The sequence below is a fragment of the Erpetoichthys calabaricus genome, chromosome 12 (genome assembly GCF_900747795.2).
Source record: "Erpetoichthys calabaricus chromosome 12, fErpCal1.3, whole genome shotgun sequence".
In the NCBI taxonomy this organism is placed as follows: domain Eukaryota; kingdom Metazoa; phylum Chordata; class Cladistia; order Polypteriformes; family Polypteridae; genus Erpetoichthys; species Erpetoichthys calabaricus.
This window is the reverse complement of record NC_041405.2, coordinates 31,882,951-31,906,807: the sequence shown is the minus strand read 5'-3', so window position 1 is coordinate 31,906,807 and position 23,857 is coordinate 31,882,951. Positions and strand designations below refer to the sequence as shown.

The 23,857-nt window shown below is 39.8% G+C and overlaps 2 protein-coding genes across 7 annotated transcripts in view; both read right to left on the bottom strand.

Moving 5' to 3' along the window:
• Window positions 1–23,857, bottom strand: part of LOC114663256 (myoglobin-like) — a 105,243-nt gene that overhangs the window by 8,261 nt on the left and 73,125 nt on the right. Inside the window, exon 1 of one of the 4 annotated variants that reach the window (XM_051934886.1) lies at window positions 9,864–9,876. The exons of the other annotated variants lie outside the window; for them this stretch is intronic. The gene's annotated coding sequence lies outside the window, so the exon portion shown is untranslated. Of the gene's footprint in view, window positions 1–9,863; window positions 9,877–23,857 lie in introns of those variants that run through there. 4 annotated transcript variants of the gene reach the window in all.
• Window positions 7,826–23,857, bottom strand: part of LOC114662051 (myoglobin-like) — a 110,277-nt gene continuing 94,245 nt past the window's right edge. For 2 of the 3 annotated variants that reach the window (XM_051934882.1, XM_051934883.1), the window contains exons 2-3: window positions 8,838–9,057; window positions 7,826–8,043 (exon numbers count right to left, since the gene is read on the bottom strand). In XM_051934882.1, the coding sequence (XP_051790842.1) occupies window positions 7,921–8,043; window positions 8,838–9,057 (343 nt within the window). In that variant the 3' untranslated portion in view covers window positions 7,826–7,920. Of the gene's footprint in view, window positions 8,044–8,837; window positions 9,058–9,741; window positions 9,899–23,857 lie in introns of those variants that run through there. The other variant, XM_028815346.2, reaches the window with a different exon arrangement.

Sequence of the window (23,857 nt, the reverse complement as noted above, 5' to 3'; positions counted from 1 at the left end):
AAGGTATTTGCTATCAGAGAGGTATTAGATTTGTTGTTTTTTTTTTCAGACGAAATTCTGGCAATTTCTTTGTCCCTTGAGTAGGAAACTGAAATAAAGTTTAAGAAGGTTGCTATTTTCATAATTTCTTTATTGTCCTTACTTGAGTCAGTGGCTAGGAAATTGTCTAATAGACAAAGACTGATTTTTGAAATAAAACCCAAATTAATAGGCGTATACACGAGTAAAATATTAGAGAAACTAATATGGAATACCAAACATAAAGGTATACTGGATAAATAATGACAGCCATTGAATAAAGAACAAGTAAGTTTATAATTATATTTGGAAAAGATGAAATTTAGAAAGTGATTAAAATTAACATGAAATGAGTGGCACATTGTATGTCAAAACATCAGTAAAGTAAGGCACTTCTATCAACTAAAACCAACAGTGAAGGAAATAATTAAGTGAAGAGTCAGTGATGGAGAGACAAAGTGATCATTGATAGACTTTGATTAGGGCATTGAGAACTACAGTAAATCAGTATTTATGCTATTTTGGAAAGCATATAGATATGAATTTTAAACAATGTCAGATAAAAGAAACACTTTGAAATGTCTTGTAATAAGTACAGGAATGAACTACGAAACTAACAGATACAGTCAATTAAAAAGAAGACAGCCTATTATCAATATTAATTAAATTTAGGAGAAAGGTATAAGAGAACAGAATTCTATTAAAAGAATTGATGATGTTTTGAGGTCTCTGAACAGTTTTGCGCCCCCACCCAGGACAACACTAAGAAATGAGATATCTGTGTCTGTGGAGGGCTGCTTGTCTGTCACTGAGGCAAACGCAGGTTGTGCTGTGGAAACAACTCCAAGCCGATCGAGATAACGCTATAACCACCAATTGCTGTTGGGTGATGCACGGAACATTATAAATGTAGGGAAGAGAATAACTTGGCCACTGACCTTGTCCTGACCCTGCTTGTTTGCTGTGTCTCTGTATAGTAGAGCAGTAGATCCCGTTGTGATAAATCACTGTGCCTGTTCCTGTTTCAAGTGGAATAAAGTTGGTTTTGCTAAAGTACTGAGACTCAGCCTTCTTTTAGGGGTGCAAAACAACAACTTACGCATCTCAGTGTTTTTAAATGATACAGGAAAAAGGAACAGTTTCTGAGTAGAAAAGAAGATAAAGGATTTAGTATGAACTCATGGAAAGAAAGAAGGACTTTTGATCAGCAGGTGACAAAAATAACTCAAAGAAAGGGAAACGTCAGCCTGCCCTTCAAGTGGAAAAAAGGAAGAAGTCCAGTGCGGTTCATTACGAATATTCTCTGGTGTCTGCGGTTTGTATTGTTCACTTTTTTATTGTGATTTGACCTTTTCTACTCTAGAACTTGGATATTCTTACAGATTGTGTCTTTTTTTCTCCTTTGAAGCTTTTGTTGTGTTTTTATTTTTCATTCAATAAATACTCATTTATGGAGATTTCTTGAATTCCTGCTCCATACAAGACAGGGGTTAACAGTGCCTGTTTTCCTTCTGGGGCATTTTGAGTGTGTTTTAGAACTTTAAGAGTAAAGCACATTTTGTGCTGTTTTAGGCTGCAGCTAGTCACTCAAGTGGAAGCTAGGCTGGTTTATGGTGCACCTCCTCTGGAAAGGCTGGTGGGATTCTGGCCTGCTTCCCTTCATGTTTTGATGACCTCACCCCACCTTGGCCAATTGTGAAAACAATCACAATAGTGAAAGATGTGAAGTTCAAAGTAATTCACAAAAAATGGACAGGAATTATTAGTTAAGCAAGTTAATGTTTATGTTTGAGTGCCACTCTCTGTATAACATGCATTTCCACCTTTTATATTACACAGAAATCACAATTTTGTAAGTTCAGCATTGATGCCAAAACACAGAAATTGAGAAATAAGAGCTTGATTAATCAAAGCTGGAGTCTGATTAAAAGTAGAAGAAAAATTAAAATCAAATGTGCAGCAGATCATTGGATAAGTACTATGAGCTTATCTGTCTATAGAAATTCTTACCATTACTTCAATTACAATCTGGAGCAGCATGGTGGCACAATGATTAGTGCTGCTTCGTGATAGCTCCAGGTTTTCGTTTAATTCTATAAAACCGATTTGAATAAGAATTGGAGCTGATAGTACAAGGAGGACCTCAACAGCTGATGAAAGGAGAATCCTCACAGTGGTAAAGTTAAAGCCCCAAATGACTGTCCGACAGATCAAAAACAGTCTTCAGGGGGCAGATGTATGTGTCAGAGACAACTATCAGCAGAAGACTTCATGAACAGAAATACGAGGCCACACTGCAAAATGCAAACCACTCTATAGCCAGAAAAACTGGATGGACAGATTACAGTTTGTGAAAAAGGACTAAAAAGAGGCCTGCAGAATTCTGGGAAAAGGTCTTGTGGGCAAATAAGATGGACATGAATCTGTGATGGCGAGAGCAAAGTGTGGAAATGAAACAGAACTGTTGAAGATGAAAAGCAGACTACCTCATCTGTTAAACATGGTGCTTTGGGTGTTATGACTTGGGCAAGTATGGCCGCCACAGGTCCTGGCACACTTCTTTTCATTGATGACGGAACTGCTGATGGCACAATGAATTCTGAGTTGTATGGAAAGATTTGATCTACTCAAGTTCCAGTAAATGCCTCAAAACTCACTGGATTATGCTTCATTCCACAACAAGATAATGATCCAGACATACTGCTAAGGCAACACAGGAGTTTTCTAAAGCAACAAAATGGAAAATTCTTGAATGGCTAAGCCAGTCATGCAATTTTAACCGAATTGAGCAGACCTTCCATATGCTGAAGAGAAAAGTTAAGGGGACAACCCCCCCCCCCCCCCCCCCCCCCCGAAACAAGCCGGAGATGAAGATGGATGAATTAGAGGCTTGGCAGAGCATTACCAGAGAAGTTCCTCAGCACCTGGTGATGTCTATGAATCGCACCTGGGGCCTCATGTATAACTCCATTCGTATATTTCATACTAAAATATGGCGTATGGACAAAAAAAGAAATATGCGTCAGGTCAGGTCAGGTCAAGGTGGGGAGCATGCACTGGTACAGCGCTGTGTCGCATCCACCACACAACAAAACAGCTCAGGATCCTGGTTGGCAACCCCCGAGGCATACACATGGTCCAGTCCCACAATCCTGAAATTATCCTCTATCTGCTGCAGCCATGTGTTATGTGGGTGTCCCCTTGACCTGGTCCAGCCACTCCGGTCCTCAACAATGAGGATCTTGCAAACTGGTTGAACCTCTGGGAATTGTGCCACATGGCTGTAGTGCTGTAATTGATGATCCCTCACAATGCAGGTAATTTGTCTCATTTGGGATTCCATGAGCTCAATCGACACAAAGTCAATCCAACGGTACCCAAAGATTCCCTGTGGAGACACAGTACCAAAGAAGTCCAGTCTTCATCTTAGGTCACTGTATAGCATCCAAGTCTCGCAACCATATAGCAAGACAGGAAGCACCAGGACTCTAAAGACTTGGACTTTTGTCCTTTTGCATAGATATCAGGAGGAACACACACCCCTTTCCAGCGATCTCATGACCCCCCATGCCCTTCCAATCCGTCTACTGACTTCATAGGAAAAGTCATCAGAGATGTGAATGTCACTGCCTGAGGTAAATAAACCTCTTCACACTTCTTCCACAGACAGATACACTGCTGATGGCTGTGCTGAAGAGGTCATTAAAGGCCTGAATTTTGATTTTTATCCAGGACACTCGCAAGTCCAGACACTCAGGCTTCTCGCTTAGTCTCTCGAGAGCAACAATCTGAGCCTCCATTGAATCCGTAAAGAACGCACCATAGTCGGCAAAGTCAAGTCAGTGAATCTTTCTTTGCCAACAGATACCACACAACTGCTGGACCCCACGACCTTGCCCAACACCCAGTCCAAGCAAGCATGGAACAGAGTAGGAGCAAGAAAAACACCGCTTACGAACCCCAGAATCAACTGAAAAAAACACAGAGGTTCTGCCTCCACTCTGCACAGCACTCACAGTATCAGTGTACAGGCCGGCCATGATATCCAGCAACCTTGAGGGGATCCTGCAAGTCTCAACTGAGTCGTACATGTATTCACAAAAAAATCCAGATACATAAAAATGTACTTACCCCCAAGTTCCACACACTTCCACTTTACATATCCCAATGAACGTGAAATTTAACGCATGTGCACTCGCCTACAGCCCCACCCGGACTCCTCCCAGAATTTCACATATTTTAAAATAAAAATCAATATAAATAATCACCTTCTATTGAGTGTTTTTTTAAAAGACAAAGGCAAAATCACGAATAAAAGAATTTAACCAAATGCGAAGTGAAGGCAAGGAAAAATATATCTCGTTGGCTTAAGCAGTGGTATAAGCAAGAAAAGTAAGTTACTGACTGATACAGTATGGCAGAGACACTCTAAAGATCAAGATCAGAAAGTCGCCACAGTTCCCAAAATTCTGTTAATTTTGATTCAGACAGTATAACAAAAAGTGACCCAGTGCGATGGCTGCACACACAACTCTGCTTCAGCCATCTGGCTGTGTGCTGACGGACTCTGTTCGGGAGTCACAAAATGCTGATAGTGGATGCTGTAACAGATGTGGCCAACAAAGTAAGGAATATAAGGGCTGTACTATGTAATATTGACCATAAATGAAATGAATTGGTTAAAAAATAAATACTGCCACCTGATTACCTGTTTTTAGATTTTGCTAATTACATTCAAACGAATCTGTAACATTGTCCGAAAACTGGACATCCCTGCAAATTGCGTTTTGATGTTTCGCAGTTCAACCACAGTGTAAGGAAATCCTACATATCTGGATGACAAGCAGATAATACCATCCTATACAGCTGGCATGGCGCGACTCGGTGATGTTAGTGAAATAGCCGATAGGCCAGCGAGTTCACGTTGAAAAGCTCCTGTGGCTAAAAACCCGAGAGTAGACAGAACTTGCAGAGGAGCAGGTAGAGCAGAATTCCTCAAAGACAGCCTTTGTAAAGTTGGTGGCAGTTCAGCAGACAGCGCCAAGAGGATAGCTCTTGGAAATCGATATCGACTTTGAAGCCAGTCGTCATCATCTCTAAATATGCGCGTTCTTCTAATTCTTACTTTGCGATGTCTATTAATGCTAAAGCAGCTTTGGTAGTTGTAATAGTTTTGGCATTCCATGCACTATTATATTGTTACAGAATGATTACAATCAAGTGAATTAACTTTGAAAGCAATTTTAATGTTAACTTTTTAATTTTGGTGTATTTGATAAATTTCCTGATGCAAATATGAAAAAGAAAAGCAGACCACAGAAACAGTAGCACTGCTTTGACACTGGGTGCCACCAGTTTGGAAAACTGAGCAGAAACGTGTATAAACAAGGTAGGGGGCTACCGTGAAAAAGTCTGTGGCTTTACTCCAAGTTTAGTTTTTATACATTGCAAAGTGTACCAAGAAATGGCGTATGCAGCATTTTTTACGAGGCCCATGGTGATGGTCTATGAATCACAGTCCTGAAGCAGGCATTGCATGGGAGGAAAATGTGACAAAATCCAAAATATGACGACTTTAATAAACCTGCCATTGCCGAGGCCCTAACATTATCCTGCCCTGAAATGGGGTGGGGGCCATGTAAAAAAAAGTGTTGTCATGTCCATATGGTGTGACTGAAATATCTACAAATCTCCTTAAATGGAAGTCTGCAATGTGCACTCTAAATCACAGCAGAATTGTTCAATCTAATTATAAAATGTGCAGCAGAAGTGTAAATCAAAGAGAATTCACTATAAATCACATCTGCACCACGAGTTCAGGTAGAAAAAGATCCTCCAAAACGATCTGGATTACATGGACATTTGAAACAAGTAAATCAAGTGATTTAAATAAGTACTTTGAACAAGTCGCAAATATTGCAATTTAGAGTTACGAGAATGACCTAAAGACAGTCAAGAGAAGGTTGGCATCATGGCTTCAAGCAGCTCCAGCATCAACATGCAGTCCATTTCTACAGTCACCGATGCAGACACAATGTGGCGGACAATGAAGCCCCTACAGAAGAAAAGATGCACGAAACAAACCCAGACAAAGGACCCCTTTCCCTCCCCTCTTTTGCTGCATTCCACACAAACTCAGAACTCATACTTGCCGAGCACCAACTTTACACAACTGGACACATTTAGGCATTTCCAAAGATATCTGAATAAGAAAGCATCAAAAACCACTAGTGACCTGCTTAACACATCATGCTCAATAATGTGTATGTTCAGTTGAAGTACAAAAGTAAACACAATTTTAAGCACACATCATGATACACACACTTGAACATGAATGATTAGCAAAATGAAAGGTTACATATCAAAGTTAAATGAACTGCATTTGAGTGGTATGAGATGGAGGTGCAGTTCTTTTTATTACATTTTCACAGACTAACCTGGCCATCCCATCACCTTGAGGAGTTTGGCAGAGGAACACTCACTGAAGTACATAAAAACCCAAAGTGGAGGAGGGGTGCAAACAAACATTCAGACCTGTCAACGCTAAAGTCAGCCTGCCCTTCAAATACCCCACACTGCCATTTCCTTTGTCATTAGGCACAAAACAACATTACGTATCAAGTAGGATTTGCGGAGACCCTTATGAAGAATTAAAGGGTTTTGGTAGACACCCAACTGCACTATACTGAAGTTTCCAACCAAACCAGAGAAGGTCCTCAAGGACCCCACATTAGGATGGCACTTAATGGCTTAAAAAAACAAACCACCACCTTCAGATGGGACAGTTTGCCAGCTTTCAGTGTTGTTTCAGCATCAGATATTGGTTCTTTCTGTATTAGCTGCAGATCAATTATGATTTTCATAAATTCTCATACTTTGTTGCCTGCCATTTTGTATAGTCTTAAAAAAAAAAAAAAAATTGGTTTTGCTTTGTTTAACTACTATCTTTTATGGTAAAGAGTTTTACTTCCTATATACTTCCTGCCCAATTATAATTGGCGTCAACATTTTGTCTGCTTGCATTTGAAATTAACATTTCAGTAATTACATGGTGGCAAATTTGTCTGCACCTTTGACATGTAGCCAGAGTACAGTGTGGCTGGTTGGGGAGCCAATTGTTCAAAAGCTGCCATCCAATTGCGTTACAGTCTGAAGCAACTGATTGAAAGCTTGATGCTACCAACTGACTCGCTTTAGGTTAGGCCCCAATGAATGGAATGAGCACCCGACCAGCTGATCATCATAGCAGACAACTGCCAGGTGCAAGTTAACATTGCCAAAAGGGACCCATTTCATTTATGGAGGATTACAACTCTGGGATAATGGAGGAGAAGAAGAAATACACAGGAAGTTATCACTGTAGCAGCAATGGAATGCTTCAGCTGACAGGGAAACCTTTAACAATAAGCCAAAATTGTGCACAATGTTACCTGGAAACCTACAGTAGAATGACTGCAGAGGGGAGGAATTTTGAATACTAGTGACCAACATTACACAATGTTGGAACAGTAAATGTCACAAGTACCGATTATGTCAATTTTATACATTTTCCCATCATGTCACATGTATATTCAACACATTACAGGGGCTGAGAAATCCCACCAAACCACAAATCATTGACCCAGACTGTAGCTGAAAACACCAGTCCATCACACATTGGGTTCCAAGTCCAATTGTTTCTACTGCTATTGTAGTCATAACCAGGATAGCTACCCCCCATATGGTAGAAGCTGCCTGGACAAAAACCGATATTGTCATTCTCCAGAATGAAATAGAAAATATATAAATAGAAAGAACCAAGCAGCAGTCACTTTAAGTACTTTAATACAAACCAGAGCTCAAAAAGCAACAGACTGAAGCAGTGGATACAAAAATTTAAACTATGGTTTAAATCCAAGCTCATCATAGAAAAACTTCCAACTCAATCTGAAACGTCTTCAGCACATTCTTCAGGGCTGTTTGAGCATCAGGACCAAAGCCATCAAGCTTCTCTGTTGCCACTGTCACAATGACATCACTGATGATCTGTAAAGGAAAATGACAAATTATTGCCAGCCCTTTTCAGTAGTTTGAGCTAATGAGGCTAACTGCCAGCTTATGGAAGCAGGTAACAAACAGCTACATGTCATGCCAGTCTTAATACCTTGGATACAACCAAAGCAAACTGCCGACTCTATCCAGTAACAGTCAAAAGGGGTTCCTTCCAGAAAGGAGTAACTACTTAGTCCAAAACTAAAGTGTTATCCCATTTTGACTTGGTAGACTTTAATGCAAGTTTTTACGTTAAATTGTTGGCTCATAATGATACAGTATTAGAGTACAGATGTGGAAAATACAGAAATGGAGCTCATTTTGCAAAGGAGTGGCAAGAGCATGTACAGAGTAAGCAAAAACATTTTTTTTTTTTAAATAAAATAGAGTGGACACCTGGAATTTGGTACAGTCTACTTAAACCTTCACAGCTACAGACATTTGAGAGCAAGAAAATTGAGCTATGCCAGGTAAACTGATCACTGCCTTGTACACAACAGATGGTCTTTAAATCAAGGCTATACATGGTTCAGCATGTTAGAGTAATTAAAGATCAGACTCTCAGGGGACACCATTGAATTTAAAAAAGGTGTTTAAAGGCATCCCTAGATGCTCCATTGGCATATGAAATTGCATTATAGAGGATATGGAAAAAAGACTTCTAAAGTCTACGCTTTGACATGGCTAGAACACCAAATTACACCCCAGTCAGAAAGAAAACAGTCAACTTTTTCAGAGCAAGGGCATCAATCAGATCAAGCCTTTAAATCCAGTAGGGAGAGCAGTACCTTAAAGTTAACCAGAGGGATCTTGTGCTGCTTGGCATGACTTTCTGCTAGAGCCTTGATGATTTCCTTGCATTTCCCATTTGATTTCAGGATTTCTGTCAGCTTGCAAACCACAATTTCCCCATGGGCCTGGACACCAGGATTGTTCTGCAGCTGTTCTTTGGAAAGGTCAACAAACTTGGGGAACAGCTTCTGAACATCTGGATGGGTCTCAAACAAGCTGAAGATACAGAGAGGGGAAATTAATACCATTACATCCATCAGTTTAGATGCAGTCTATCGTCCTGCCCTATTAAGACCATCTTAAAATCCTAATGGCTTCAAATATACATTTTTCTGGCACCATTAAGACCATCCCGAAATATAAATTTTAGTACTTTACTAGGTTGTGTGGTTCTTCCACTAGTCACTACTTGACAAAGAGCAACTTTTCTGGGGAAGGGTATTTAGTACTTCAAGATTTAAAAAAGCCACACACTAAGCTATTAAATAGTAACAATAAGGAAAAGGGTTCCACTATACCATCACTCAGCCATTTTAGCACCTTTTCTGTGCTTGGAACACACCAGTGAGCAACTAAATCTTAAAGTCACGTAATATCCAATCCAAACCTTTAGCCATGGGTTACATTGAATTAATATTCACCCAACAGCAAGATACACAATGGAATTTCTGCATTAATAGAGGAGGGTTGATAAAGCTACAAAGATAACATTCGTGATGAAATAAGCAACCTACACTTGACCATTAGATCACCAAGTCTGTCAGATGATAAATTACACAACCTGCACTTTTAATGCTAAAATAGAACAATGAAAAAAATTCAGCTATAAAGTCTTAAAAATTAAGTCTTTAAGGCTTAAAAATATAAAAGTCAAAGTTCTCAAACACAAAAAAAGTTTACCGTAGGAGAATAATCTCTCCATAGCATCTGGGATCAGCCTCCACGGGAGTCCAGAAAGAGAACACAGTCTTATAATCAGCCTCACAAGCACTCATCTTGAGGACACTACGTTCTGCTGAAACTACCAGACCAGACGGCGAGAAGCGGACTGCTGTTACCTGACTGGCTTCGCCCTCTTTATGAACAGACGGAGACTCCGCCCCCTGAGCACGTGAGTCCTGCCAGCTGGAGAAGCCGCTAATTGAAGCGCAGAGGCGCGCACGAGTTCGTCTATTTAAAAGAAGATCTCATTAATCGTATTATTTCTTTTCTATTACTTTGAAATAAAAATAAATGAATAAAAATGAAAATAAACAAGACTTACAGAGCATTCTTAATAGTTACAACAAGTATTTAATGCTTCATGTAATGTTCGTATTTGACATTGACCTGATACCACAAACACTGCATAGGGAATCTCATTAGCTGCTTATTTTAATTCCGTCCCATCTCCTAACTACAGAAAACGGCTTTCAATTGAAGTCCCCTCATCTTTGATCTTTACTTTCCTCTGCCAGCACTCAAAACTGTTAATTTTATCAAACTGATTTTGTTTTGATTTTTATTTTACTTGTGCTTCATTTTTAACTCAGAATTGCAGATTCTCAAAATATCCTGAAGACAAGAACACTCCAAAGTCTGCTTTGCAGAAAAGCATTTTTTAAAATCCTCCTCGATTCTGCTGCTTTCACTTGACTGTAAGGTTTAGGTTTTTTTTGGTGCTTTTGAAATGCTCACATCAGTAGTTTCAGAGTTTTGTTTCAAACAGTTTCACAGTCAATGAGTTATTTTACCTCCAGTTGTTTAATTAGCTGGTCTTTTTCTCTTCTTCATCTATTATTCTACTTCCAGAAAAGCGCTGTAATGTGAGATTTACATTTATATAAAATATTTGTGTTTTTACAATAGGTTTAAGTTCTTATATTTCGTTTCTGTGACGTTTACCCCTTTACTTATCCTGATATTGACGACGACAAGTGGAAGAGAAACAGACCTGCTAGCATCATCACTGGTAGATAACAGCTTAAATAATCAAAACACCAGAAAGAGCGGAAATGAAATCTCTATGATGATGATTAAAAAATTTCAACACTGTGATAAAAACAGCAAATAATCCCTAATGCCAATGCAAATAATTAATCTAATAAGATTTACCCAGTCAATTGACTTATTGTTAAATTTTTTATAACAATCCCCAGCTTTAACTTCTGAACCAAAAATGTTGCTGCTTATAGTGCATGAAATGGTCTGTTTGGGGCTGGACCAATTGGCCCTGCAGTGTTCTCTGGAAGCAAAGAACAGGTAAAGTAATTCCAGTAACGTTTTAGAAGAAAAGAAAGAAAAATAGGTCAATGGCAGGAACATATCATTCACAATATTTCGCTGCTTCTTGATTTTCACCTTTCACTATGGATGACTGCAGTAAACTTGAAAACACTAGGAAGGAAGTCAGTTTACTCCTTTCACTTGATGGGATATTCACAAGTGTGCTGCTCCTGCTTCAAACAGGCCCAGTGTCTTAGTGTGGATAAACACAAATACTGAAAATCATTTTTTAAATTGTTAACTGACACCACAATGAGCACCAATGAGCTGCCAGGGAAGAGGAAAAGAGAAGGCCTAAGCGAAGGTTATAGATGTGGTGAGAGAGGACATGCAGGTGATGGGTTGTAACAGAACAAGATGCAGAGGACAGAAAGATATGGAAGAGATGATCAGCTGTGGCAACCCCCTAATGGAAGCTGCCATAAGAAGAAGAAGAAGAAGAAGATTTTTTAAATTGTTAACTGACATCACAATGAGCACCAAACACCAAGCTGTGTTGTAACTGATGTGCTACCAGACATGTAGTGTGCAGTTCAAGCCATCCAGTAGTCTTTGTGTTCTTAATATGTTATTGTTTCTTGTCCGTTTTCACCTCAACACCATTTGATTCATGAACTTGAGGTGATGATGTCTCAAATTAGACAATTCATAGCCAGTCGATTTTCCTCAGCATTTGGTGGTTGGGGACTCTCACTTTACTTAGCACCTTCAGTATTACTGATGGTTTCCTCATTGTGATTATGTAACATTTATTATCTATTTATTATTTATTTTATTTATGTTCATTTATTTTATTTCTAATTGTATGTTTTTTTTTAAATTTTATTATTGTAAAGCACTTTGGCCACAGCATTCCAATGTTGTTTTAAATGTGCTATATAAATAAAGTTGACATTGACATTTAAGCCTTTATCAATGGCCTATTAGAACATGCAGATCTACCTTCCTGAAATTTAAGTGAATTGAAGGGGTGAAGTCCACCAATATAATAATGAAGCTGAACTTGAATTTGAAACACGTTGGCACCAATGTTATAAAGGTGATTTAAAGTCGATTCATTGCAACTTTAGTATCACCAATCTACTTAACCTGCATGTCTTTGGACTGTGGGAGGAAGCTGGAGCACCAGGATGGAACCCATGCAGACACCGGGAGAACATGCAAACTCCACGCATGGAGGACCCTCTACACAGACTCTGCCCCCGTTAATACCAGGCAGCAGTGTTACCACTGAGCCATCGGGCTGCCCTCAGTATCTATGTGTGTCTTGCTATTCTCTCTTGTTTCTGTTATTTTCTGTGAGGGTCTCCAACAGGAGCGGCCACCTGACTATGAATGTTAAAGGACCACCTGCAGGCTTATAAAGGCCGGCTGGGAATTGAAGTCCAGTGCAGATCTGATATGACATCCAATGAAATCTGTGTCACTGTTTGGTAGGTGGGCTGCTTTGTGTGACTTGGAGATTGATTATGATGAGCGATCATTTCATGGTAGGAATACAAAATGTGTTAAACTTGCAGTATGGATAGTGTGCCAAAGTTTAATTATAATAAAGCTAACTGGTATTAATTTAAATGTACTTGTGCTGAGTTACTTGAGCAATTGGCAGTTTAGTGACCAGTTAATGGATCTGTTAAATAAAACAGCTGTTATACAGTAGTATCCCAATAATTAAAATGAAACATGAGGTCAAAAATGATTCCATGGTGGTCTGCGATAAGATAATTCATGAAAGAGATACTGTATGGCTTTCCGAAGACTGAAGAAAGCTTTCACATACGATAGTTTAATACAGTATAAACAGCTAATAACAAAGTCATGGAGAATCTGTAAATTAGTAATAACGAATATTGGAGGATATCCTGTTCATCACTAAATAAAGATGCAACAGTTAAGAAAGTGTGGGGCAAAATTAAAAGAATGAATGGTAAATCTGAAAGAAAAGGAATACATAAGTAAAAACTGAATCCAGATACATAGAATGAGGTTTGGTTTAAACAAATTTACTTGCAGAAACTGATAGAAAAGCTACTGGAGATGACAATAAGCACGAGAAGTTTAAAGAGTTTAGAAATCAACAGTCTATGAAATGTAGTTGTATAGCAGAGGATCGGTCAGACATTTGTAGTTCTGTTAATGAATGATACAGTAATTCGTCTTTAGTGTAATTAAAGTCAAGAAATGACAAAGAGAAAAACTCTTTTCCTGAACTAGATAATATTTATAACATTTATTTTCAAAATATAATGATAAGAAAATTCATTTAATATTAAATTAGTTTAAAATGATTTGAATAAAAGGTAAGGTGCCAAAGATAAGGACAAAATTAATAAGAGCGACAGAGAAACCAGGGAAAGATCAATATTCTCCTAATTATTATCAAATATCTAGATGGGTAGTTTAAGGATTATGCACAGAAGGATCAAATGTTACAGAAAACTCTGGTAACTTCAACATTTTATTTCATAAAGTTTGAGAAGGTATTTGCTATCAGAGAGGTTTTAGATTTTTTGTTTTTGTTTTCCTGTCAAAATTCTGGCAATTTCTTTGGCCCTTGAGTGGGAAACTGAAATAAAGTTTTAGAAGGTTGCTATTTTAATAATTTCGTTATTGTCCTTACTTGAGTCAGTGGCTAGGAAATTGTCTAATAGACAAGAACTGATTTTTGAAATAAAACACAAATTAATAGGCTTATACACAAGAAAAGTATTAATGAAACTAATATGGAATATCAGACATAAAGGTATACTGGATATTTAATGACAGCCATTGAAAAAAAACAGGTAAGTTTAGCATTTTCTTTGGAAAAGATGAAATTTAGAAAGTGATTAAAAATTAACATGAAATGAGTGGCACACTGTATGTCAAAACATCAGTAAAGTAAGGCACTTCTATCAACTAAAACCAACAGTGAAGGAAATGATTAAGTGAAGAGTCAGTGACGGAGAGACAAAGTGATCATTGATAGACTTTGATTAGGGCATTGAGAACTAAATCAGTATTTATGTTATGTTGGAAAGCATATAGTTAGGAATGTTATACAATGTGGTTGGCGCGAGTGGTAGCGCTGCTGCCTCGCAGATAGGAGACCCCGGGTTCGCTTCCCGGGTTTCGCTTGCATGTTCTCTGCGTGGGTTTCCTCCGGGCGCTCCGTTTCCTCCCACAGTCCAAAGACTGGTGATTATAAATTGTGCTTGGTGTGTGGGTGTGTTTTGTGTGAGTCCTGCGGTGGGCTGGCACCCTGCCCAGGATTGGTTCCTGCCTCGTTCCCTGTGTTGGCTGGGATTGGCTCCAGCAGACCCCTGTGACCCTGTGTTTGGATTCAGTAGGGGTTGGGAAAATGGATGGATGGATGGATGTTATACAATGTGGGATAAAAGAAACACTTTAAAATGTCTTGTAATAAGTATAGGGAATGAACTATGAAACGAATAGGTACAGTCAATTAAAAAGAAGACAGCCTTTCATCAATATCAAACCTATAAAGACATAAATAATCCTCTTTAATAAGTGTTCGTGTGTCTCTTCTGGTGAAGTTGCGAATGCATGGGGCACGATGCAACGCTTTCAAAGCACATGCTTCAAAGGGCCGCCTGACGCGTCAAGACAGAGAGGGCGGGACCTATAAAATATCGCTGCAGCCGATCCAATCAGATTTCGGTAAATGAGGTAAGACCTAAAACATAAAACACGAAAATCCAAATCGGGTACTGAGACGCGGAGACCAGCTTCCCCATTGTTGTGCAAGTGTTCACTCTGAGGATGTCAGATTTGCGATTAAGAAGCTTGGCCCGGTAAAGTGTAAAGTGTTAGTCATTGAAGGGGTTTTTCCTAAATATAAGAATTTTCATGATATTGCAATGCGATGACTTTTAAAAGTGGATTTATTTTTCGCGCACATTACATCAGTTACTGGGGAGAATCTACTGATTGCCCACTGTTGTGACAGAAAATTAAAACGCATATTACGGAGAGCAAATCCAGTATTACTGTCAGAGAAAATTACAAATTAAACGCATATTACGGACAGCAAAGCCATTATTACTGTCAGAGAAAATTACAGGCATTTTACGGAAAAAAATTAATGAGGTAAATGGTCCCTTGCCATTTAATATAGACTGTTCCTACTATGTTTATGGACTACTGTTCTAGCGCCCGTTATTGTAACCGGGCTTAATGTCTAGTAATAATAATACAGTAATCCCTCGCTACTTCGCGGTTCACTTTTCGCGGATTCACGACTTTGAGGATTTTATATGTAAGCATATCTAAATACATAACGCAGATTATTCGCTGCTTCGCGGGTTTCTGCGGACAATAGGTCTTTTTACTTGCTTCCTCAGTTGGTTTGCCCAGTTGATTTCATACAAGAGATGCTATTGGCGGATGGCTGAGAAGCTACCCAATCAGAGCACGCAGTTAAGTTCCTGTGTGCTGCTGATTGGCTCAGCGACGGAGTGTTTGCATTAACCAGGAAGTCTCATCTCACTCATTCATCATTAACGTGCTACCTGCTTCAGGGGCTGTGTCCAAGCACCAACAGAAGATGCAAATGATTGCAGAAAAGGTAAAAGTTTTGGATATAGTTGAAGGAAGGGAACCAGCTACACCGCTGCAGGACGTCGATTCTTTTTATTTTAAAAAGGAGGAAAAGCATATAAGATCTACGGCCGCAGTGTCCCTTTAACCAGGGTGCAAAACGAGTTGCAAGTGGACGTGATAAGGCAGTAGTCTGGATGGAATCTGCTTTAGGAAATCTTTGCAACCAAGGTCGACCGACGTCATGACCGCCTACAAGCTGCTACGTGTACTTCGCTATACAGTAAGTGTAAACTTATCTACCGATTTCATATTGCTTAGCAGTTGTCCCCTGTTTTTAATAGAGTAAATGGTGGGTTGTAAACAATACAGGGAGGGGTTTAAAAAACGTCCAAATACACGTTAAATAATTAAATAAATATAGTGTCCCTACTTCAGTTATCGCGGTCGGCCTTGGAACCTATCCTCCCGCGATAAGTGAGGGATTTACTGTAAATAGCTAAAGACCTATAAATACCTGGGAGTGCAGCTGGATGATAAATTGGACTGGACTGCCAATACTGGATGCTCTGTGCAAGAGGAGGACAGAGCCAACTATACTTCCTTAGAAGGCTGGCGTCCTTCAACAATCTGCAATAAGATGCTGTAGATGTTCTACCAGACGGTTGTGGCGAGCGTCCTCTTCTACGCGGTGGTGTGCTGGGGGAGGCAGCATAAAAAAGAAGGATGCCTCATGCCTGGACAAACTGGTGAGGAAGGCAGGCTCTATTGTAGCCATAGAGCTGGACAGTTTGACATCCGTGGCAGAGTGACGGGTGCTGAGCAGACTCCTGTCAATCATGGAGAATCCACTGCATCCACTGAACAGTGTCATATCCAGACAGAGGAGCAGCTTCAGTGACAGACTGCTGTCAATGTCCTGCTCCACTGACAGACTGAGGAGATTGTTCCTCCCCCACACTATGCGACTCTTTAATTCCACCCCTTAACCGTTAACATTATACAGAGTTATTGTCTGTCTGTATACCTGCATTGTTATCACTCCTTTAATGTAATATTGTTCTTTATCAGTATGCTGCTGCTGGATATGTGAATTTCCCCCTTGGGATTAATAAAGTATGCTATCTATCTGTCCTATATCAGTAGAATTAGGAGAAAGGTAGTAGAGAACAGATTTGTATTAAAGAGAATTAATGATGTTGTGAGGTCTTTGAACTGTTCCCCCCCACCAAAAAAAAACAGGACAACACAAAGAAAGGAAATAGCTGTTGCTGTGGAGGCTGCTTGTCTGTCGCCAAGGCAACCGCAGTTTGTGTTCAAAAACAACTCCTAGCCGATCGAAGATCACGCTATAAGCGCCAATCACTGTTGGGTGATGTAAGGAACATTGTAAATGTAGGGAAGAGAATAACTTGGCCACTGACCTCGCCCTGCCCTTTGCCCCTTTGCTGTGTCTGTTTATCAGAGAGTGAATAGGTCCTGCTGAAATAAATGCTCCTCATGTTTCAAGTGGAATAAAGTTGGTTTTGCTAAAGTACTGAGACTCAGTCTCCTTTGGAGGTGCAAAGAAAACAACTTACGTGTCTCAATGTTTTTAAATGATACAGGATAAAGGAACAGTTTCTGAGTAGAAAAGAAGATAAAGGATTTAGCATGAACTCATGGAAATAATGAAGGACTTTTCAGCAGGTGACAGAAACACATCAAAGAAAGTGATATTTCAGCCTGCCCTTCAAGTGGAAAAGATGACGAAGGTCCAGTGCGGTTCATTATGATTATACTCTGGTGTCTGTGGTTTGTATTCTCTTTTTTTTTTGTGATTTGACCTTTTCTGCTGTGGAACTTGGATTTTCTTCAGATTGTGTCTTTGACTTTCTTTACTAGAATTGTCTTTTTTTTCTCCTTTGAAGCTTATACTGTATTGTGTTTTTATTTTTCATTCAATAAATACTCATTTATGGAGATTTCTTGAAATCCTTCTCCATACAAGACAGGAGTTAACAGTACCCCGTTTTCCTTCTGGGACATTTTGAGTGTGTTTTAGAAACTTTAAGAGTAAAGCCACATTGTGTCGCTGTATGTAGGCTGCAGCTCGTCACTTAAGTGAAGCTAGGCTGGTTTATGGTGCACCCTCCTCTGGCAAGGCTGGTGGGATTCTGCCCTGCTTCCCTTGCTGTTTTGAAGGCCTCACACCACCTTGGCCAATTGTGAAATAAATCGTAATAGTTGTAATAAACAGACAACACGATCAAAAAGGTTTGGGGTTTTCTGGCCTCTCGTATACTGTACAGATTTTGGTAAAATACTTTTTTTTTTTAAAGGTCAGTGATTTTTGTAATCAGCGTACAACAGACAGCGTGCATATAATGAGGGGGAACATTTATGGGATGGGACCGGAAATAGATGCGTAGAATGCTGGGAAGGAACCGAGTGCTGTATGAGAATCATGACGTCATCAAAAGGTGGACCAGGGGAAAATGCGGAAGTGGTAGCGCGTAGTGAGGGAATTCCATGTAGACTATGGCGGTGTTTGTTTCTGTCTTTCTGTGAAAACAAAGAAAGAGAGGTTAGTACCCCACCTTTGTCCCCTGGCGTGATATATTACGCTGCTCATTGGGTCTTTACCGCAGTTCCCTGTGCGCCGTGCGTGACATAGTGAAAGATGTGAACTGCAATTGGTCTCGCAAGTCATTCACAAAATGACAGGAATTATTAGTTAAGTAAGTTAATGTTTAGATTTGAAAAGAATTTTAATGTCAAAAGTGCCACTGTCTGTATAACATGCATTTCCCACCTTTTATATTACACAGAAAACCCAGTTTATATAAGATCAGGATTGATGCCTAAACACAGAAATTAAGAAATAAGAGCTGATTAATCAAATCTTGAGTCTGATTAAAAGTAGTAGAGAAATTAAAATCAAATGTGCAGCAGATCATTGGATAAGTACTTGGGCTTCTCTATGTATAGAAATTCTTATCATATCTTCAATTACAATCTGGAGCAGCATGGTGGCACAATGATTAGTGCTCGCAGTGTGACAGCTCCAGGTTTTCTTTTAATTCTGTAAAACCGATTTGAATAGGAATTGGAGCTGATAGTACAAGGAGGACGTCCACTGCTGATGACAGAAGAATCCTCACGATGGTAAAGAAAAAAAACCCAAATGCCTGTCCGAAAGGTCAGAAACAGTCTTCAGGATGCAGATATGTGTGTCAGAGAGGACAATCAGGAGAGAACTTCTTGAACAGAAATACAGAGGCCACACTGGAAGATGCCAACCACTGGTTAGCCAGAAAAACAGGATGGACAAAATTACAGTTTATGACAAAGGACTTAAAGTGCCAGCAGAATCCTGGAAATAAGGTCTTGTCGGCAGATAAGACAAAAATGAATCTGTGATGGCGAGAGCAAAGTGTGGAAATGAAACAGAACTGCTGAAGATCCAAAGCAGACCACCTCATCTGTTAAACATGGTGCTTTGGGTGTTATGGCTTGGGCAAGTATGTCCGCCACAAGTCCTGGCACACTTCACTTCATTGATGATGGTACTGCTGATGGCACAATGAGTTCTGAGTTGTATTAAAACATTTGATCTGCTCAAATTCCAGTAAATGCCTCAAAGCTCACTCGACAGCACTTCATTCCACAACAAGACAATGATCCAGGCATTTTGCTAAGGCAACACAGGAGTTTTCCAAAGCTACACAATGGAAAATTCTTGAATGGCTAAGTCAGTCATGCAATTTCAGTCCAATTGAGCAGGCCCTCCATATGCTAAAAAGAAAACTTAAAGGGACAAGCCCCTGAATCAAGCCGGAGCTGAAGATGGCTGCATTAGAGGCTTGGCAGAGCATCACCAGAGAAGATTCTCAGCACCTGGTGATGTCTATGAATCGCAACTGGGGCCTCATGCATAACGCCATGCGTATATTTCATACTAAAATATGGCATATGGACAAAAAGAGAAATATGTGTCAGGTCCGGTTAGGTCAAGGTGGGGAGCATGCACTGGTACAGCACGGTGTCGCACCCACCACACAACAAAACAGCTCAGGATCCTGGTTGGCAACCCCTGAGGCATACACATGGTCTGTTCCCACAATCCTGAAATTACCCTCTATCTGCTGCAGCCATGTGTTATGTGGGGCGTCCCCTTGACTTGGTCCAGCCACAATGAAGATCTTGCAAACTGGATGACCCTCTGGGAATTGAGCCACATGGCCGTAGTGCTGTAATTGACACTCCCTCACAATGCAGGTAATTTACCTCATTTGGAATTCCATGAGCAACCGCTTATTCGACACAGTCTTCATCTTAGGTCACTGGATAGCGTCCATGTCTTGGAAACACATAGCAAGACAGGAAGCATCAGGACTTTAAAGACTTGGACCTTTGTCCGTTTGCATAGATATCAGGAGCACCACACACCCCTTTCCAGTGACCCTCATGACCCCCCCATGCCTTTCCAATCCGTCGACTGACTTCATAGGAAGAGGCACCAGAGACATAAATGTCACTGCTGAGGTACATAAAAATGTGCGTACCCCAAGTTCCATGCACTTCCAATTTACAAATCCCAATGAACGTAAAATTTAACGTACGTGCATAAGGCCCCACCCTGACTCCTCCTAGAATTTCACATATTTTAAAATAAAAAAATCAATAATCACCTTCTGATCAGTGTTTTGTTAAAAGACAATGCAAAGTCACGTGTAAAAAACAAATGTAACCGAATGCGAAGTAGAAGCAAGGAAAATATACTATTTGTTGGCTAAAGTAGTGGTATAAGCAAGAAATGGAAGTTAGAGTGATACTGCGTGGCAGAGACACTCAAAAGTTCAAGTTTAGAAAGTCGCACAGTTCCCAAAATAAAAAAGAAGCGGTCAGAAGTCAAAGTCGACGTGAAACGGAGTGTTGCTGCCGACCATCTATTTATTCTGTTTCAGACAATATTACAAAAATTGTCCGGTGCAATGGCTGCACACACAACTCTGCCTCAGCCATCTGGCTGTGTGCTGACGGACTCTATTTGGGAGTCAAAATGCGATAGTGGATGCTGTAACAGATGAGGCCAATGAAGAAATATAAGGGCTGTAACTATGTAATATTGGCCACAATTTAAATGAACTGGTTAAAAAAATAAATGCACCTGATTACCCGTTTTTACATTCTTCTAATTACATTCAAACGAACCTTTAACGCTGTCTGATTTGGCTGATCATTTGGTGAGTCGGGGTCAACATCATCATATCACATCTCTTCAGGTACTGGCAAGCCGGACACACTTCTGTGGATTATAGAGCAGCACAAAGTGGAAATGCATTTTATCTACATAATCAAATTCTCTGAAGGCACCTTTATAGTGTACCATCAGCCCCGAGCGACACAACAGCTTGATTCTCTTCCCTTTACATGGCTATTTGAGATTACTCGCTATCTTTAAAAGAACTTGCTGTTTGCCATACTAGTTGGAAAGAGCACCTACGACTATACAGAGCTGCAATTTGTAGAGGTTCTCCAGCTATATATAATGTAATGCCAGCTCATTCATTCCTCGCTGATGTAACTTGCCCAACGTCATAATAGCAGCATGCATTTAGCTGACCGCTCTCCGATTACATCTGGAAAACTGGACGTCACTGCAAATTGCACTTTGATGTTTTGCACTTCGATCACAGTGTAAGAAAATATTACAGATCTGGATGACAAGCAGATAATACCATACAGCTGGCATGGCGCGACTCTGTGATGTTTGTTAAATACCCGATCGGTCACGTTGAAAGCTCCTGTGGCTAAAAACCTGAGATTTCATAGAACTTGCAGAGGAGCAGGTAGAGCACAATTCCTTAAAGTCGGCCTTTGTAAAGCAGGGCCAGTTCAGCACACAGCGCCAAGAGGATAGCTCTTGGAAATCAAAATCGACTTAGAAGCCAGTCATCATTGTCTCTAAATACACACCCTTGACTAATTCTTCCTTTTCGATGTCTTCTAATAACACTAAAGTAGCTATGGTAGTTGGAATAGTTTGGCCAACCCATGTAGCATTAAATTGTAACAGAATGATTGCAATCAAGTGAATTAACTTTGTAAACAATATGCAATTAATTTGTGTATTTGATAAGTCCCCTGATGTGAATATGAAAAAGAAAAGCAGACCACAGAAACCATAGCACTGCTTTGACGCTGGGTGCCAGCAGTTTGGAAAACTGACCAGAAACGTGCATAAGCTTGTAGGGGGCTACCATGAAAATGTCTGTGGCTTTACTCCAAGTTTAGTTTTTATACATCGCAAAGTGTAGAAACGGGCATATGAAGCATTTTATACATGAGGCCCATGGTGGTGTCTATGAATCACAGTCCTGAAGCAGGCATTGCATGTGAGGAAAATGCAACAAAATCCTAAATATGACAATTTTAATAGACCTGCCATTGCTGAGGCCCAAACTTTATGGTGCCTTATGTTGAAAAAGTGCTGACATTTCTCTCTGGTGTGACTAAAGCATCTGCAACATGCATTCTAATCACACCTGAATTGTTTTGTAATTTTAAAATGTGGAGCAGAAGTGTAAATCAAAGAAACATTACAAAAAGGCATTATAAAATAGAAAGTTGCATATAAAACATTTTTTAATGTGTACCTCACAGGCCTGTCATGTTCATATTAAATGACTTGCAGTAGCAACCTGTACAGAAACTTAAGTGAGAATTCACTATAAATCACAGCTGCACCACAGACTCTGGTAGAGATCCTCCAAAACCATCAGGATTACATGGACATTTAAAACAAGTAAATCAAGTGATCTGAAAAAGTACTTTGAACAAGTTGCAAATATTGCACTTTAGGCATATATGAATAGGAAGTCAAGAGAAGGTTGGTATCACTGCTTCAAACAACTTCAGCATCAACATGCAGTCCATTTCTGCTGAGTCACCAATGCAGACACAAACAATATGGCAGATAATGAAGCTCCTACAGAAGAAAAGATGCAAGAAACAAACCCAGAGGACCCCTTTCCCTCCCCACTTTTTGCTGCATTCCATACACACAGAACTCACTTGCTGAGCACCAACTTTACACAACAAGAAATATCTGAATTTGTCCAAAGAAATCTGAATTAGATGAAGCATCAAAACCCACTGGTGACCTGGTTAACACCTCAGACTCAATAATGTGTATGTTCAGTTGAAGTACAAACGTAAACACAATTTTAAGCACACATGTATTATGATACATGAAATCTTTTACTCTGCTAATGTTTATTTTGTTACATAAAAATAAAGTGAACTGCATTCGAGTGGTAAGAGATGGTGGAGGTGCAGTTCTTTCAATTACATTTTCCACAGACTAATCTGGCCATCCCGTCACCTTGAAGAGTTTGGCACAGGAACACTCACTGCAGTACAAAAAAAAAAAAACCCAAGAGAGGAGGGAGGTGTGTGACCATAAACATTCAGAGACCTGTCAACTCTCAAGCCAGCACACCCTTCAAAAACCCCACAATGCCATTTCCCTTGTCATTAGGCACCAAACATTACACATCAAGTAGAGTTTGATCAGACCCTTATGATGAAGGGTGACCACCAGAACCCTTGAGTTCAGGGAGGAGAAGGACAGTTGGTTTAGTTGCAGAACTGCACTATGCTGAAGTTGCCAACCAAACCAGAAAAGGTGCTCAAGGACCTCACATTAGGGTGGCACTTCAGGACTTTACCATTTTTTTCTCCAGTTGCAAAGGGCTTGCTGTCCGTTTCCATAAAACTATATATAAAAAAAAAAAAAAAATCCGGAGAGGACAGTTTGAACACTTGGTGTTTCAGCATCAGATGTTGGTTCTAATACTGTAGAAACTGCAGGTAAAGTAGGAGTTTATACAATATCCGCTCATTTACTTTCACTTGCCTGCCATTTTGTTTACTAATTTGCTTATTGAATGTGATTGGTTGCATTTTCAAAATTTGTTTAATGACTAGCATTTACATTATGGTAGTTTGCCTTTACTTCCTGCCCAATAATTAGGGTCAACATTTTCTGTCAGCTTGGCAATTTGAAGTTTTAACTTTCGGTAATTACATGGTGGCAAATTTGTCTGCACCTTTGACATGTAGCCAGAGTACAGTGTGGCTGGTTGGGGAGCCAATTGTTCAAAAGCTGCCATCCAATTGTGTTACTCTAAAGCAACTGATTGAAAGCTTGAGGCTACCAGTGGAC